Source organism: Chiroxiphia lanceolata, chromosome 6, assembly GCF_009829145.1.
Source record: "Chiroxiphia lanceolata isolate bChiLan1 chromosome 6, bChiLan1.pri, whole genome shotgun sequence".
NCBI classification, from domain to species: domain Eukaryota; kingdom Metazoa; phylum Chordata; class Aves; order Passeriformes; family Pipridae; genus Chiroxiphia; species Chiroxiphia lanceolata.
The window spans coordinates 55,237,280-55,256,433 of record NC_045642.1 but is presented as its reverse complement, the minus strand read 5'-3'; the positions used below and the strand labels follow the sequence as shown (position 1 = coordinate 55,256,433).

Sequence of the window (19,154 nt, the reverse complement as noted above, 5' to 3'; positions counted from 1 at the left end):
AACGTGTTTAATTAATCCTAAAATCCCTAAACAAAATATATTTCTGATCAGAAACACCCAAGGTCAAATTCTGGTGCTTTGTTTTAACTTTCCACCAAAGAAAACGTAAAACACAGTGAAATTAATTTTTCATATACTGCATTCATGTTTTACACTGCTGTGCTGACCTAGAGAAACTTCCAACTGACCACAATTCTATTTTTAAATGTTTTATTCTTAAAAAGACCCCAACAGTTTAGTAAGATTAGAAGTGACCACTTCCTACTTCATAGAAAACATAGGTGATTATGAAAGAAGAGTTGTGAAAGAAAAAAGCACTACTAAGCAAAGACAGACACCTGAGTTGGAGTGAGTTTATTAGAAGTTAGAAAGACAAATACACAAATCACTGAACACCAAGATTAGTAGAGAAAAGCATAATTGCCAAAATCTCACACAAAGACTAAACAGCAATGCTACTTTAGAATAGTCATAAGTGAAGACATCCAGAGTTCCATATTGATGTTAACCATATAATAGGTCTCTAAATACATTTTAAAGCACTTGGAGAACATGCCTTACTTTTACGGGTTTGGTTTTTCTCCTGTAAAGATCACCATCATGCCATTTCAATAATACCTTGTGTGATACTTTTAACTACCTTTATTCCATAGTGAGCAGCTACTTATAAAGGTCATTGTTACTTGTCTGGTTTTTTTGTTTTTTTTTTACTAATGTATTACACAGCAAATGGTTGTAATAACATTTTGTATGACTAGATACATATCTGGCAAAGCTACACATGTACAGAAATAGAAAACCAAAAAAGACACCAGCACTGAAGGAATGGCCAGTTTACAGGGAAGTGTAGCTCTGACAAGAATCTTAAGGGGTTTGCTAAAACACAGCAGTCAGTACTGAAGAGAGAAGTTAAAGCTTGAAGATGGTGCACGCCCGTCATGCAGGAGACAGTATAAGAATCACAAAAGGCATCTAGGCCTGTCAGAAACGGAGAGAGAAAAACTGAATGAAACTGTTGGGAAAAATTCAACAGTTTTCAATTTTGAACACTTGTGTTTACAGTATTTCTAGGTCACATTCAAAAGCTTCGGAGTCCAGGGTGAGTGTTTGGACGGCCCTTAAGCACAAAGTGCAGGCCCTTGTAAATACCAGAACCTACATCTTTATACAGCTTCACCTACATCACTGATATGGGACTGACAGATGGGCATGACAGATGCTGTGCATTCCTTAAGTTAGCATTTGTATAAAATGCAAAACACCTTTAAGAAGGGATAGCTTTAGTAATACATTTTGTCAACAAAAAAAAATAATTATTTTTTCCAGCTGACATTAACACAAAAATAAAAATAAAATAAATAAATAAACAAAAGAGAAGCAAGGAACAGAGCAAGGTGCATTCATTTCAGCTTTAACTTCTGTCAGGAATTTTCCCTGGAAAAAAAGTGCAAGAAGAAAGAAGTCTTCACCTAACCTCCAGACAAAATTCTGTTCATGCTTTAAGGAACTAAAATCCAACTGTCCTGGGTAAATTTAGTTTCACAAGTATTTTTTAGAACATATCTGTGTGTGCGTGTATATATATATATATAATCCAAGTGGAATTTTCTCTGCTTTCCCTTATGCAGTGAGGCAGCTGAAAGAATCCACGTTTAAAATAAACTGTGGTTCAATTTACACATTTTCCCTCTCGGTCTAAGTACAGAGACTATTATTGATAAGCTTAAGATACCTGTCTCGAGAGCCTTTACCTGTAACAACTGGAGTGAACAGTAATTAAAATTATCCTTGGAAATGGCAAAATGCCTTGCTACCAAGTGATCAGAAGATCAAAATCTAACCGAGTATTTCTGTTTCAAACTACATCGCATGTATTGTTCACACTTTTAAAAACAGACTTCAGCTTTACAGGATTGATTAAATTGAAGTCTAAATTCCAACTGGAAGTACTAGATGAGTGAAAAGGCTAATTATTCTTACAGTCTGAAACCAGCAATACTATAGTAGCGATAATCATCCAAAGAACAAAGGTAAGACAAATTCGGTAGGTACAAAGTATAACTCTAAAGTAAACCTAATCAGTACATTAGGAGGAAGCAGATGAGTTTTTGGGTACTTCAAATCTGAAATAAGAACATCAAACTCCCAAGTTAAACACTGACTGCATGATTAACAAAACACCTTTAAAACATAAGTTCAGGATAAAAAAAAAAAAATTCCTAAATCCAAAGTGAACAAAGAAACCAAAAAAACCCCACGATATTTTTATGGTAAAGTTTAATTGACAATTTTTATGTCATTCAGAATGAGAATCACCTTATTACTTTTGCTTACACCTCCCCATTACCACCATCTCCTATACTTTGTAGTTGTCAGCTACAATGTCCCTCTGACTGTCTGACACTTAAAAAACAAGAGCATCTCTCACTAATAGTGAAATTTACTGCTTTCATTTCACATCTGGAAGTGGGCTTATGTGCCCAAAAGTCTTTTTGAAGCATATGGGTTAGAGTAAGAAAAGATGCTTCCTCACACTAAGAACATTCTCTTAAGTACCACAAAGATTTTTATTTGTTCTGCAATGGGTTGCAAGATCAATTTACAAAAATGCCAATTACAGATAATCGCTGTTCTTTTTTATATACAAATATAACAAGGGATTCAAATCTTGGCCTTTCTACCTTAAATTTTTAAGGCCAAGTATTTCTTTGGATGGACTTATAAGTAGCATGTTTATGCACTATAACAACTTCACTTAATGTGTCTGCTTTAATAGTTAATGGCAGATTTACCTCAACAGGTATTTCAGTTCTTTTGTAAGAATACATCAAAGTATACAATGCTTAATATGGATCACATTACACATGGAAGGCACTTAATTACATCTTCCAGCAAAATTTTTTCGTTGAAGTTTGTCACTTTACACACTCCACCAATTCTTTCTGACAGCCAAAGAGCAGGAGTCAGCTTGACCACTTCCAAAGCATTTAAATGGAAAAGGCAGGCCTCTCTCTTCAGGCTCTGCATGCAGAAGTCAAAGATTCTACTACACTTTATGAATCAGAATATTTTGTCTGGAGGGAACACACAAGGGTGAAAAAACTACACAATATGAAGTAGAGGGAAGAACACCACTGAGATAGAAACACTCGCAGGGTAGAGGGAGAGAGAGTTGCCCACTTCATGTAAAACATGTAATGCAAAACATCTTCTCTTAAGGGGGAGGGGGGAAAGAAATAACGAAGATGAGAATAAAGCAATGCCACTTCAGCACACTAGAAATGAGGTTTGTTTACCCCTGAGAAGTCAAAATTTAATTTTTCAGATCAATAAATTTTATCACTGAATTTGACCTAGAAATACTGTCTATTGCTTTTCCCCAGAAGGCCCTTTCCATCCAAAGCCTGCATGCATGTTTAATTTATGTCAATAACAGAAAAAAGTTTAATCCATTTAGAACACATTGTCATGCAAAGTACAGCGAGAATTAAGGGAGGAGTACAGTACACAGTTCTAATGCTGAATGGGCAAAATGAGAATTAAAAAGAGAGTTATCCAACCTGACTTTGGCTTTATTAATGATGCAGTATTATTCACAGTAGATGCTGATTGACTGTCTTGGCACTGAGAACACCAATGCCAAGAAAACAATAAAGAGACAAAAGCAAAGATGGAAAGAACATTCTCCTTTAAGACTAAAGCACTACGTGTTTTACCAAGGTTTCTTTGGAATGCTAAGCTTTGTCTTATGTGGCCAACAAAAAGATGGGAAAAAAAAGATTGCTCTTGTAAGAGAAATGAAGCTTCAGAACACTCAGTATTGCAAAGTAGGCTACTTCCCCTCCCATACAGCAAAAGCAACACCACTTTCATAAACTAACAGAGTACTTTCAGCAGAACTACAGCTGGGAGTTAGTTAACAGTGCAATATATATCCCATTGCTGGCAATGGGATAAAGCATGGGAAAGCTGGTGACAGAAGCAAACAACTACATAAGCCAGACCAAAAACTGAAAGCTTGCACTGTCTTTCAAATTAAAGGAAAACAATGGTTAGAAAAATGCACATGAAATAATCACATTGTATATATGTTTTTACTTTATGACGATCAGTGTAACACAGTGAAGCCAATATATGGGAAACAAACAGGAACAAGCCCTGACTCCAGTCAAATTTTAATATGGGGAAAGGGGTACTAATTTCAATTAAGAAATATGAAGCCACCATCACATTGGTATGTGATGGCACTGCCTCTTAAAATGGACTGTATAGCAGCTTGAGAAGTTACATTCCTTCCTCCAGCAAGTTGGGTAAGGAGGAAATTGGAATTATTTTAGTGTTAGACTAGTCACTTTACTTTAAAACAGCTAACACTCAAAACATCTTCATAGCAAATGGTCTTTGTGATTCCAACTGATGCAGTATTTTTAAAGAAACATTTAAATTACGGGCAAATATGGCATCAAAGGGAAAAAAGCAAAAGTAAGTTAATTGCCAGAATATTTCTACCAGCAAAAGAAACCACTGACAAGCAATTGTACACCAGACCACCACCAGGACATTCAATCAGCATTAAACAACTGCTTGGGATTCTTGCAGAAATGTCACCACTCAGGACAACGACAGAAAGGATGTTTCAAAATTTTAAAATATTACGATTTTTTTAACATTATGAGTAGGCAAAACGTTAATTCTTCATTTCTTAATTGATTCTGCAAAATTACAAAATACAAAGTAGATCAACCGTAAAAAAGAAAAAAAAAAAACCAAAACCCAACAAACTACTGAAAGCACAACAGGCTGGTGGGTGGACAACCATGTTTGTCAGGGTGGTGATTTCTCTAGGCTATGTTCTAAACTGTGTACTGTACTTACCCCGTTCCACTCTACGCTCATACTCACTTCCTCGCCTCCGTCAGGGCCACTCTCGTACTTTACCACATCCACGTTGAGGCTTTCCCGGCTCCGCCTTTTCTCTATGCTCTCAGGGTCATTCAGCACTTCAGCAACTCTCTGTTTGTGAACATTGTCAAGACCCTGAGAATTAGATAAAACGGGAAGAGGCTTTATCTTGTTACAAGCTGCATTAATCTACGACTTGCACACTGCAAAAATCAACACAGCGTGAAGGGGACAGACAGTTCTGGTAGTTTGAGAATTCAGTGACTTCACATTCTTTTCCTCCTTTCTTATCACCTGTCTAAGCCTCACGGTGTTTGTGTCACTTACCTGAAGCCATCTGGCCACCAGCTAAATATTTAAGCAATTTATAGGTCATGAACAGTCAATGCAATCCTTAGTTATCCACCTATCAAATGGAGCAGCCCTCACCCACCTTTGGAAAGACTGTTGCAGGTGTCTGAATATCTAATAACTAAGAAGCAGGTTGTGTTATTTAAAAATACTGACCATATGACACTTAGCACTGTAGGACAATTTAATCCTTCAAAAAGAAATAAAATAGCAAATAAGCTTATAATAAACAGACTACATATGTGTCAATAAAATAAATTTACTTTGTGGTAAAGAATGCCCATCAACTATCAAATAATCCTTTAAATATCTTAAAAGTGCTAAAGTACCTCCTAGGAAAATCCTGCACCAAAAATAAAGGCAAAATCTTTAACACAGTAACTACAAAGTAGCAAAGCTCAAACCATACTTATTTTCAGTTTTGTTTTCTTTACAATAAATCTACTCCACATCATAAAGAGTATTTGCTAATAGGAAGAGATTCCAGATGAATGCCTTACACTTGAGAACATATTCTGCATCTTTTACAGTACAGCATTAGCAGCAGGGATCTGTGTGACAAATCCACAACATTGACCACAACACAGAAAGTGAAAAGGATGTCAAAATTCTTAAAAGTCCATGAATAACAATGGAAGTTGTTTTAGTGGCACGGAGAAATCAGGTCCTTGGTTCCCATATAGTTTACTCCTAACTGAGGAGCTGAACAGTCCATCCTGATGGAATTCTACACGGAAGCATGAAACCAACACATACTGATGGTGTATTTTCACTTCCCCAGGGGTACAGGGTGCAGAAAGTGGCTGCAGCTCTCAGACAGCAGAGAAGCAAAGGCTCACAATGGCTTTTGCACCAATCCTTCAGCAGCACAGACCACAAAGTGTGTAAAACAGAGTCTAGGTCTGTTCCAAAGCTATCATCTCTCACTCATCTCACATGTGAAAAAAATAAAATAATGAAAGGTCAGGAAACTGCACCTTCTCAGTTTGTTCAGTTATGTCATGAAAGACAAAGGACAAAGAACACTACTGGTCTTCAAAAGTCTAGCATAGATATCCCACCCAGCAGCTACAGCAAACAAAACTTGCATGAAGGAGAACAGAGATGTGGAAAACTGATGCTTTTCCACACCTGGGAACAAAGGTACCTCTTTGCTTTTAGCTCAAAAGCAGAAATGCATTAACCCTGTTTGTCCTTCTTGAATGACCTAGAATAAAAACATAGTGTTTAAGTGCTGCCAGTAAGACAACATTGTTTCCTACATGTCTAAAACTAGTGCTGTGTTTACTGTCATATATTATGGATTAATGGTATAGGTGGTATATGATGCACAATGAAAATCTGAAGCCTGCTTAATAATAAAGTGGCATCAGCAAATCACCAGCAGCCTCTAAGGAAAATGGGGACAAGGAAGAGTTTTTGCAGTGGTACTGACAAGCCAGAAGAGAGATGATTAAATAGGGACTCTAAAAAAGAGACTTTCTCCAATAGCAAGAGCCTTAATTCCCAAATAATCAATTCCATGCTTCCCAGTAAAAATTTGATCTTGAAAATCTGGTGGTCTGATTTTTGGGGGTTTTTTCCTAATATAAAGAAGGAAAAACATAACAACCCTAGGACACAACATGCTAAGTTTGCTTCCAGGCTTCTTAATTATATTATATTATGCCAATTTATGCTGGTTGTATCTGTTCATGCTAAAAAATTATCTTGTGTAATGGCAACAGTAAAACCAAGAACCAAAGCAAGTTATGTTAAGATGCAGTGCACGTTCATTTCTTATTTTCAAATCATATTTGAATGAGACACTCTGAAAATGGACCTTCAGTAAAAGTATGTGAAAATCATAATCATCTTCAGTAAAAGAAAGTATCTGTATCAACTATTCTCCCCCACTCCTTGAATTTTCTTTGCTGAAGAACTTTTCTCCCAGATTTATACTTTCTTCTTACCAGTTTCATTCCAATTCTTTGGCAAACACTCGCAGGTTTTCCATTCTTTTTTATGGAAGAAAGAACTTAGGCCACCTTATATCAAAGGGAGCTGTTGCTGAATTCACTAAAAGAGCATAAGGTTTCCCAGGAACATTTTACTCTCTCACTTTTCCAGACATCTATTTCTATAACATCAAACATTGTATCATTCTTTAAAAAACAACTTCAGATCACTATAACCAATAAAAAACCCAGTACATTATCAACAAAGATATAGTCCATCACCTAAGTCCATCCACTTCAATTTAGAAATTAAGTTTAGAATTCTACATGGACATATAAGGAAAAAAAACCCCAAAACAAAACAAGGCACTTCTGATAAAAATACAAGTCTTATTTGTTATTGTATAAATACTGAAATTAAAATTGAACTTCCATGTTATTTACTTATATTTACTTACTTTGCTTTCCATTTTAACATTGACTGACAACGTGTTTTTTTTGTCCAGTCTTACACACTTTTTCATAAAAGACATTGTATCAAATCATCCAAAAAGGAAAGAAAAAACAAAAAGCCAATAAAACCCCAACAAAAACAAACTCTCTTGTACCTTCTAAGAGAAGGGAGAAAGGGTTACTTGAACAGTAGATCTGAGAGCTCAAAGACAGCACAGGACTTCCCCACATTAAAAGCAAGTCCCCACTTATACTGTAATTTTATCACCACTTCAGTCAGAGGGCACAAGACACTGAATAGCTCCAAGTTTATATATTCTGCAGGTATGACACTGAAGTTGAAAATCTGCATGACCACAATGCAGAAACATCATTCAGGTGAATTTTCGTACTTGCCTGTTTACGAGATCTCATCGCTGCCTCTTCTAATGTTTCAGCAGCTTCAAATTTGCCCTGTCGTCTGTAAAGTGCCCCAAGGTTCTTTAAAGTAGTTGTTACTGTTGGACTATTTAAAGAAAAAAAAAAAACAAGAAAAAGACTTGCATATATACACACACACACACAAACTCTTCTCAGTTCACTAATAAAAACTTAAATTAAGAAAGTATTTATCGTATTTTTTGTAATAATTTATTATCTCTCTTGACATACACTATACTGTACTTCATGTACATGGAATAACCCGCTGATCCCTTCCAAAGTGCATTAACGGCTCACACTGGGATTAGTCAACATCCCTGAAACTAGAGTGCTATGTCCTTGTGTTCCTCAGCTGCATCACAAGGTGAAAATTTAGCTCTAGAGGAGCGTGTCCAACTGAATAATTGTGAAGCTTCCAGAAAATATGCTTATTCATGCATACAGTGACTATTACTCTAGCATGTGTTAGTCACAGAAGTAATTAACAGTTTCTTTCACCAGCTTTTATTTAATACCTATTTGCAGTTTCTATGCATTCAAACTGTGCTTGAATAACAAAAGAAAAAAAATTTGCCTGTTCCATTAACAGGTCTCACACTCCAACAAGACATTTTTGTTTCAATGGCACAAAATTAGCTCAGTCACAGTATTGTTGTGTGCAGTTTTGCTCCAGTAATAGCAGAGAAAAGATTTTCTCATGCATTAGAATGAACTAGTACATGAAAAACAAAGCAACAAAACACACTGCACCCAGGATTCAGGATGGATAAAAAAAGAGCAGATTTCAGTACAAAGGTTCTGATGCTTGTTAAATAGGAGAATTCAAACACTCGAGAAACTAAAAACCCTCACTGATAATCAGTACTAGTTGCAGGTTTTTTCACAATTGTACCACCTGCACATTGAAAAAATTGCAGTAATGGAACAAAATTAAAGCAAACAAAACATATTTCACCAAGTATAATCCAAGCTGAAGTCCTTATTTCTCTTACTGCACTTTAAAGTAGGTGCTTTCATTAAAACAACTATATTCAAGCTTTAGAAACTCAAATAGTGCTTAACTGCAGCAGTTTAACTTTGTTTTCTTGTGCCAGTTAAGTAACTAAAGGCTCAGTTATTTACACAGACTCATTTCTGGCTCTCTTCAGAGGCCTTGATGGGGCAGAGAAGGCACGTAGGCCAACCAGCAGTAGAGAAAGAGGGAATGGTGACCTGTGCTGCCACATGAAGGACTGCCAAGAACACAACCGGTGCAATTTTATGCCACTTACTAGATCTAACCAGCCTAGATTAAAAACAGCCTCAGGACTTGAAAACTGCTACTGTGTTCCTGAAACCCAGCCTTGAGCACTGAATTTTTAATACTATAGTTTTTATAGTCCTAAGCAAGCAGCTGGTTTGGTTTAATTTTTAAACATGCTTTAATCTCTGATATTGGATATTGCTGTGTTGTTTGTCCTGTCAAGAAATTACCCACCTGTCAACTTTGCAAGCTTTGTACCAGCCACCATATTCTCCAAAAGACGTGCCATCTTTTTGCTTCCCCTAGAATAAAAGTATCATTGAAGAAAAATAACTGATTTGCAACTTAAACAAGTAAAAGCTCAAAAAAAAGATTTACGACAATGATCTTACTTTGCATTCTTCCCTCTCTTCTGCATGCATCCAGATAGGCTTATTTTCCTCTGGTGAAAGAGAAGAAAATATTTTACAGAACAACAAAACCACAAAGCATTCATTGTTTGATTGCTGAAATGAAGTTGTGAACCAAGAAATTATACTATTACCACCACAAAAAAAACTTACTGTCCATACTACAAGCAGCAGATAAATAAAACATGCACCTCTTCTTTTACAGTTTTACAATTCTGTCTTCTTTTCTTATCTGAACTTAGAAACAGTTATTTTTGAGAAGCTTTGAAGTCAATATATACTGCCACCAATTTGTCATGTGCCTAGTTCTGTGCTAGAAAACATGCATTTATTTCTTTTATCATAACAACTGCTCTGACATCTCCTAAGTGGTGCGTATGCTACTGTCATGCAATGCAATGAAAATTCTTTTCTGCAATTTATAGTTGATAAAATGCATGTGACTTCAATGTACAGTGTAATTCCCAATTTAAATGTATTTTCCTCACTCTTTAAATGTATAAAAGGAAGACTTGCCTTGACAATGTCTTTATTTATATAATTAAAAATCCTGCATTGACGTTTTCCTGTGACTGGAAAGTGACATGTATTTTTTTGTGTCCATAAAAATACCAAAATTGGGTTTGGCTGGGCATAAGATAAAAGGTAACTCATAAATCATAAACTACCAAGTCTAACTCATGTAAGAAAAACTATGCTTTTGAACAAAAAATTACTGCTGCAGCTAAAAGCTTCCTTATGATGAATGTACTTCAACCCTTCCATGTCCACTTTTAAGTCCACCTAAAGCAGACAACACTTTTAATCAGGGTACTACTGACTTCCTGCAAATTTTATTTCAAAATAACTACACAAATGAAACAGTTTCTTACCATCTACAGAGCCAAACTCCCGTTCATGGGCGCGAGTAAGAATCTCTTTGTATAAAGTCTCCGCTTGCTTAAACTTGCCCTGTTTTAGATAGCAGGATGCCTAAAAACAAAATACACCCCCCCCCCCAAAAGGTATCAGCACACTGCTTGATTTATCTTCATAAATAATAAATAAAATACATGGTGAATAAAAGTGCATTTCAATTCATCAGAACATTTTTCTCGTATTCAGTCTAGAAAAGGCCTACCAGATTGTTCTTCGTTTTTGCAACATTTGGGTCATCTGGTCCCAGCTTAGTTTGGTAGATTTCAAGTGCCCTCTGATAGTAGTATTCAACCTCCTCATATTTACCCTGGTTCTGGCATAGTAAAGCCAAATTATTCAACTGTTTGGCAACATCAGGGTGATCTTTCCCCAGGACCTGAAAATTAAATAGACTGTATTAAAACATTCTCTAATCATCATATCAGGACCTAGAAATAAATAATTTAGAAATACCCTGTTAGTTTTATTGCTCATCAGTTTCAACAGGAGGATGACAAAAACAAAAGCTGCATTTGAAAAGTATGAAAATTACTGAACTCTATTACAAACTGAGAATGCTGCAGAACAACCTGTAAGAGGAATAAAGTAAGTAGTAAAAATTACTTTAGTAGTAAAGGAGAGTATTATACAAAGCCTGAAGATACAGGCATTCAGTTTCATGGACTAAAATAAATATCCACATTGTCAGAGAACAATCAAAAATTTTAATGATGTTTCATTTTTTAATTCCAATGCTCTTGTCAAATCAAAGACTATCTAGCCATCCAATGGGAAAGAAAAAGGTAAAGAAGGTTAATTACAAAATACAGAATTTTTTATATACTCAGAGTGCTCCAACAATTCTGTAGCACTACCAGAATTTCCTACTGTTTTGAATTTCAGACACTGCTAACTACTAGGGCACTGCTAACTCTGTGGTTTATTTGGCAGATCTACCAACCAAACACTAAAAAAAAGGATTGAACTTCGCCCTTTCCCTCAAAAAAATCCATTCAAAGGTGTTGCATTTGGCACTCATACCTTTTCTCTGATTTCCAGAGCTCGCTTACACAGTGGTTCAGCTTCTTTGTACTTTCCCCGTTTACCATAAAGTACTGCAAGATTGTTTAGAGTTGCTGCCACCTGTCAACAGTAGAGAAATGTTAATTTCAGTGAAATTTGCTGATACAAATACCTGAAAAATGAACACATCTGCAAGGCACTGATGTTTTCAAATTTTCCATGCACAGGGTAGATCTCTTGAAATTTGCAAATAAAGAAATAATTATAATTAAAACACATACATACACAACAGAGGAAAGAAAAACCCAAAATCATGACATAAATTTGTTTCATTTTTGGAAATATCACTTAGTGCACACATCTTCCTGACACGTTCTTCTTTTACAAAGGAACCTCTCGCATCAGTACTGTACTCAGAGCTGCCCTGCTTCCCACAGACTACAAAAAGTGAGTCACATGAATCATACAAAATCATACAAAAAACTTGATTTACGTTTCATTTACAAGCAGCAGTAAAACAAATCAGAAGCGCCCCTTCAAACTGACTATAACAGAGTGATTTCAGTAAGCAAATTAAAATCTTTCTTCACAAATTGACTTCCCATAGAAAATCCATGCAATTCAAAAATCAAGTATATGCAAGCCATTCACAGTGAAAATAGGACTGAATATAATGCTCAAAAGGTAGGATAAATATTTAAGAGAAAACAAAGGATGTCACATCGTGGTCTCCTACCTGAACTGTTTAAAGACAAGCCAGGTCTTAAAAAAAACTTTCCTGTTAAGTTTGATATTAGAATTAGTTGAAAAAAAGTTCATTGACAAACACAACTAAAATTATGATATTGCGTGTATACAAACCGCTGGATGATCTTTGCCCAAAGTCTTTTCACGGATAGCCAAGGCATCATTCAGGAGATTTGCTGCATCTTTGTATTTGTTCTGGTCTCTGAATTTTTAAAGAGACACAATCAATATTCGTGATTCAGAACAGAAAGTCATGAAAACTAAACTGACTTCACTACTGGCCTAAAGATGCTACAACAGAAGAGGAGTAACTGAGAATATATTCAGAAATCAGGAAGTAAAAACCTGAAGCCTGTAACCATAAAGTAGTTTGCTGCCTGGGGACTGTACTGAGCATGTACTATTTCTACACTGCTGTCCAATTTCTAGCTCTAGATTATCTCTAAGTAATCAAGACATGTCCCCTCACACACAAAAAGTAGCAAACCCAGCTTCATTCCCAAAGCCAAGGCACAGGCAAAAATACAGCAAGTTGTTTAAGTATAGGGAGACATGCAAATATTTCAGGACCCTCTTGAGGGTTTTAATAATTTAAAAAAAAAAAAAAAGGAAAATAAATTTAATGGAAAATAGAATAGTCAAAAAATGCTAGTCTGAACATCAAAAGGCTGTAGCCAAATACTAAATATTTACTAAACTGGTATTTATCTGTCTCAGCATACAAACCTGTACACCAAAGCAAGTATGTTCAACATAGTGGCAACATCAGGATGGTCATGACCCGAAGTCTTCTCCAGATCTTCAAGAGCTTGTTTACAGAGAGGCACAGCAACCTCATATCTCCCTTGGGAAGCGTACTGAATAACAAGATTGTGAAGGGTCCGTAATCTTGCTGGAATTTCATAGCCACCTTGTTGGGCAGCAGCTGCTGCACTGCTGTGCTGCTGTTGAACTGAAAGAAATCAGCAAGGTTTCAAGTTGATTAAAAGATGACTGTAACTAAAATATCTTACTGCTCAATGACATAGTGAGAACTCACTGAATTTTATTTCTTCAATACACAGCATTAGTATCAGAGCATACTTCACAGCAGTCATGCTGTCTTGAACAGTGACAGTGCAAATATGACCATTTTATTCTTCATATTCTTTCCAGTATCATATTAATATTATTTTACAATTCTAAAGGGCCAAATGTAATAAACTAATGGAGAAAGTAGGAAACTCAGCTCATCAAACCATTAACAGTTCTCAAGATTGTATGATAATTTTGTGTTTACAGATATCAGTGTTTCCCCATGGAAAGGAACACTAACATAGAAAAGATGAACACCTGCAGAAAAGCTCAAATGATTTGTCGTTTTTCCTTGATTCTCCTCTAAATATACAAATTTTTTTTGTTTCCCTTTGTTTGCTATGCCAAGGAGCACTTAAGGTTGACACATAAAGGACTGAAACACCTTGGATGCCAGAAATAACAACTGTCAGAGAAAAAGGCAATGAGTCATCAAAGCCAACCTTTAGGTTTTACTTACTAACATCAGGCTTAGCCACTTATTTGCCAGGGGGTCTTAACCTTTGGTTGTTGCAACCCTCACTCTCCCACTCCCTGAAAAATCTACTCCTCCTTTTCACCTGAGAGATTCCTGAGGAGATTTAGAAAATTTCTTCTACCTCATTTTCATTAAATTCTAGAGAACGCACAGGATAAGGATTCCAGCCAAGAGTCTGACTTTCTCCTCTCCTTTCTATTACACAAGAAACACTCTCGTGGTAAGTGGGAGCCTTTTTGTGTCAGTGGAATCACACAATTCCAAGCCTATGCTCAGTCGCTGCCTGCCAAAGCACCAAAGCATTCCAGCATTTTTCTGGGAGGTCAGAGAGTTAACATGTCACCTTTGTCTTTTGTAAAGCAAAATAAGGGACATGACTATGCAGGTATATGGACAGCTCTGCTATTCATCTTTTCTACTACAAAATTCTAGGGAAGGATGAGCTAAGGAAGGAGGTCATGATAAACACTAACCTATTGTAAACTCTCCAAGCCTTCCTTTCATTGCTGGCTATGGACAGCATTACCATGCTATCAAAAATGCAGAGTGCCTTGTGTGCACGCCCATAAAGGAAATTTGAAACTGTGGATTGCAAAGGTGGGTCACTTCAGACATTTTTCCTGGAGTTATTTGTCTACTAAGAACCATTCTGCTCCTAGCATACTGCACAGGCACTACAATATCAATACCTTATATAATACCAGCTTTACACCCACACAAAAAGCACATTTTACTAAGCAAGGCTTATCTGCTAATAGCTTTTTTCAATCCCACTACCAAACCTCTACCTCAAACTCCACTGCATATTCCTCAGCCCCTCTGACCCAAAAACAAACAATACTTCCAGAATGCGTAGTAAAACTAAGGCAGACAATCTCAGCACAGGACAAAAGACTATATGAAAAAGACTTCATACAGAAACTGCCATAAAACTCTTAGATCATTAAAAAGGTCATTAACAGAATTCACAGAATTTGGTCACAATCCACCTCAGTCACTTGGAACTGAAGTTTTCCATTCTGAGGCCCACAGGAAAGATTGTGGGAGGAATTTTGAAACTAAGTCACTCTAAAGATCTTTACAACAGCTGCTAAACTCTCTTTAAAAAACTAGGCTCCAATTCTGTACACATCAATGTATATAGCATGCATCAATGACTGGTTTCTTTATTTCAGGAGAGGTATTCACCACTCTAGCTGTGTCACAGAGGATCCCAAGCATGGATTCATTTTTGTAAAGAGTATCTTTATATTCTGCATTGCAGAAATACACCAACATTGTAATCTGAGGTGCACTTACTTCCTTGTCCTTGATCATCCTCATCATTGGGAAACAAGTCATCCAAAGGCTCTTTGGTGGAATCTGTATCTTTATCCTCCTATAGAACAACCACAAACCCAAGAAATTAAATTTAAGGCATAAAAGGACAATCCATTTAATCAGTAATGTTAAAGGAAAACCCCACATTCAGAACTTCAGAATTGACAAGAATAACATTTCTCACAGTTTTATAAAGGTCTTACATTCAAATGTATCTACACACCCTGTCCCAAAACAATACAGGACACCTTCAGAAGAGCCAAGAATAGAAATCAGGCCTCCTAAATTTCAATCTCAGTTTCAGCACACAAGAACACATTTGCCATTCTCACAGAGGCATTAGATCTAATGAAAGTACCCAGTGAAGAGTAAACACTGCTGAATACAGAATTGACCATGGTACTTTTTTCAGTCATAGAGAGCAGTTACAGATGAGCAAGGGAGAAGATTAAGGAGACCTCAATATCTGAGTACTCAGCTTCCCTACAAATAATTGATTTTGCAATTGTGATTTCTAAGTTCAAAAACTTAAAAAACCCAATTGGAAGGAAGTTCATTTCCAATAGTCTCCATCTGGAATCATATTAATTTCTGCACAATCCATCAGTATATATTGACTTTAAACATCCAAATGTATTTTACATCATTCCAAATGTACAACAAAGAAACAGATCACCCCTCAATTCCATTTCTTAAATGTGGACTCTATATAACATAAATAGTTCAAGTTCTCAGAAATGTAAAGCTCAGTAACGAGAAGACCCAAGAGCAGAACACAGTCCTGTTTTTTTAGCTCTCCATCCAACACCTTTTTCCACAGAGTTGGAAAAGCCAACTGCTGCTGTTGGCATCCAAATTCAATGGTAGCAAAGCAGGTGCACTGCAAAAATAGCAAATTGATGGGACTACATCTCAGACAGGAAGTTCATAATTTTAAGTGTGCAGATTCAATCTTATCCTGAGCCTAGAGAACTGACTATTTCAAAGGCTAACAGCAGACACTGTCCATATGGTTAGTGATGATAAAGATGCTTTGCTTACTCTGACTCTATTTGCCAATTAAACTTCAAATAATGGTGCTATTTAGGCCATCTGCAGATTACAGTTTGACAGTTAGCACATCAAAATCCCAATATTCCCTCCTCCTGCCACTTTTCTGAACAAGCTTCTCGGCCGTATTCAGCTACAAACACCAAACCACGAAACTGAACTGCAAAGTTCCACCTGCAACCGACCAAAACAACTCTCACTACTCACAATATGTTAGAAAGGATTAGTCAAGCAGTCAGTTAAGCGTGACTGAACCGCATATATTTTTAACCATTATGTTGCTGAAATAATTCGTTATGAAAAACTGCTCCTTCCAAAGCACAGCTGAGAAGGTCCGAACACAAAAAAATGAAATCTTTCTCTACAGTGCCATCTAACTAAAGGAAACAAAACAAAAATATTTTAAGAAGGGCAAATAAACCAGATTTATTTTTTTTTAAGTAATAAGTTATTTCTGTAAATTAAAGTTGCATCCAATTCCTCTCTGAATCTATGGATATGTAACACAATGGGCTTGAAAATGTGTAGATGATCACAATGCCTGAGAGGAGGACCTGAAAGGACTACTCTAGTGTAAATTCTCAACAGATACAAAAGCTAAAAACTGATTTCACTGGATGAAAATTAAGTATTTTTCCTGCAGTCAAAATAAGCCTAAGTTACTTAGGATCTCTCATAGCTTACATTCCCCACTTATTTCACCTGCTGAATTTATAGAAGTGAGATTTTGGGTTGGTTCAGTTCTTCACACTTTTTAAGCATAGGTGATAGTAAATGAGTATTTATGGATTTTGAGCCTCATGTATTTTATGATCTACAGACAGTAAAATACATACTCTCTTAAAATTTAAAAGAATGAAGTCAGAATCATTCTGCAACCTATGTGACACTGGTACAAGGTAAGAATTTTAATGACAAGTTTATGTTGAAGACAAAATATATCTGTTATTTCTTGCTAAACAGGCAGGTTACAACACAAGTAAATGCAAGGTGCTTTTTACTATACAGCTACTTACTGATGGTGAAATGTCATCGTCATATTTTTTTAACTGATTCATGAATTCTAGATGTTTCTTTTCTTCCTCCAGCTGAGCCACAGACTGCTCACTTTTCTGTAGTTTCTGCTGTGTATTGGCTAGTTCATCCCGTAGCCACTGATTTTCCTGGCACAGCCGGCGAACCTGAGCACGCAGTTTCTGCTTCTCTGATTCCACTGCATTTAAGTGATTTGACAAGGCCATCATTACCTAAAAAGCAGAAGGTGTCACATGACTTACTTCCCCTAGAATCCAGTCCTATATTTAACATAAAAGCCTTTTATTATTTAAACCTGACAGCTGTGAAATCTTGGTAAACATTCACATTTCTCTTCTTTACAGATCTGTTCTCACTGTTCCTTGAAATTCTTTTACCAGTTAAAATCACAGAATAGTTTGGGTTGGGAAGGACTTTAAAGATCATCTAATTCCAATTCCCTGCCACGGGCAGGGACACCTTCCACAAGACCAGGCTGATCAAACCTGGCCTTCAACACTTCCAAGAATGCAGTACCCACAACTTCTCTAGGCAAGCTGTTCCAGTGTCTCACCATCCTCATAGGGAACAATTTCTTCCTTACATCCAATCTAAACCTACTCTCTCTCAGTTTGAAGCCATTAATGCATGTCCCATCACTACATTGTAAAATTCCATCTCCATCTCTCTTCTAGCCCATTTAGGTACAGGAATTGACTGTAAGGTCTCCTCAGAGCCTTCTCTTCTCCAGGCTAAACTATCCCAGCTCTCTCAGCCTGCCTTCACAGCAGAGGTGCTCCAGCCCTCTTAGTATCTTCATGGCCTCCTCTGGACTTGCACCACGTCCTTCCTATGCTGGGGCTCCCAACCTAGAGGAACTTCTTATTAATGACTGTTTTCCATGATGCTATCAGAAGTTTAAATTGTTTTAGAATTCCCTGAAAATTAAATATAATCTTAAAATATATGAAAAATTTGAACTAGATTAATGAACTGGAATTAATGAACTATTTGTTCTACTAACATGAAATGGAGCACTTTTAACTTGAAGGATCACAAAAATAACCTAAGAACTAACACGGAGTCCTAATTTAGCAGCTTCCAGACAGAGGAGGATTCGTTTGCTTCCAGTTCATAAGGATGAACACCTCAGCATAACGATGATACTTCAAAGGGACAGTTACACTACTGAGCTCTAAATGTGCCATTGATCACACAATATATATAAGCACTTCATATTACTTATAAGCTTGAGAGTGCAGACATTCAAACCCAGTCATATCAAGGACAAAAACAGAACAGCCATAAAAGCAGTCTGCAAAGTTAAATGAAAAAGGAGCTTATTAAATGAAAGCCAAACACTTGCAGCAGAAGATATTCTCCCTTCACTGTTTATGCAATCTCCCACTGACATATGCAGAACAGTTCCCAGGAAGCACAACTTGTAAGAGTGGACCACTGGTGAGAATACAAATCTCTTAGATCAGTTTGATGCCCCCAAGTTACTAGTATTTCATCTCCTCAATTCCATGCTTTTTTTAAAACAAAGTTACCTTTAAGTGGTTTTAAACTAAGTATTTAATGTGAAACAGATGGTGTCCTTAGCTGAAATTTCAGGTGTCAAAAAATTCATCAAGCCTTTACAAACAACTTTTTCCTATAAAGGTAAGAAAAACTCCAGGTATAATTTCCAAATTAGTCCAAATCTCCAGACTTCAGCACCCACCTATTTACATATTAAATACCCAGCATTTTAAATTACCTGGTCTATTCAAACAGTGGCATTTGTAACATCAGAAAGTACATTCAGGAAAGTTGTGGTAATAAGGTCAACA

General features: G+C 36.5%; 1 protein-coding gene across 7 annotated transcripts in view; it reads right to left on the bottom strand.

Annotated features, from left to right (window-relative positions):
- The window catches only part of KLC1 (kinesin light chain 1), a 51,016-nt gene that overhangs the window by 6,856 nt on the left and 25,006 nt on the right, over window positions 1-19,154 (bottom strand). For 2 of the 7 annotated variants that reach the window (XM_032691189.1, XM_032691193.1), the window contains exons 3-13: window positions 17,322-17,552; window positions 15,235-15,313; window positions 13,110-13,335; window positions 12,498-12,585; window positions 11,655-11,756; window positions 10,837-11,010; window positions 10,589-10,688; window positions 9,699-9,748; window positions 9,541-9,608; window positions 8,040-8,148; window positions 4,876-5,037 (exon numbers count right to left, since the gene is read on the bottom strand). In XM_032691189.1, coding sequence (XP_032547080.1) covers window positions 4,876-5,037; window positions 8,040-8,148; window positions 9,541-9,608; window positions 9,699-9,748; window positions 10,589-10,688; window positions 10,837-11,010; window positions 11,655-11,756; window positions 12,498-12,585; window positions 13,110-13,335; window positions 15,235-15,313; window positions 17,322-17,552 — 1,389 coding nt within the window. Of the gene's footprint in view, window positions 1-339; window positions 979-4,875; window positions 5,038-8,039; window positions 8,149-9,540; window positions 9,609-9,698; window positions 9,749-10,588; window positions 10,689-10,836; window positions 11,011-11,654; window positions 11,757-12,497; window positions 12,586-13,109; window positions 13,336-15,234; window positions 15,314-17,321; window positions 17,553-19,154 lie in introns of those variants that run through there. The other 5 variants (XM_032691195.1, XM_032691196.1, XM_032691194.1 and 2 more) reach the window with 5 other exon arrangements.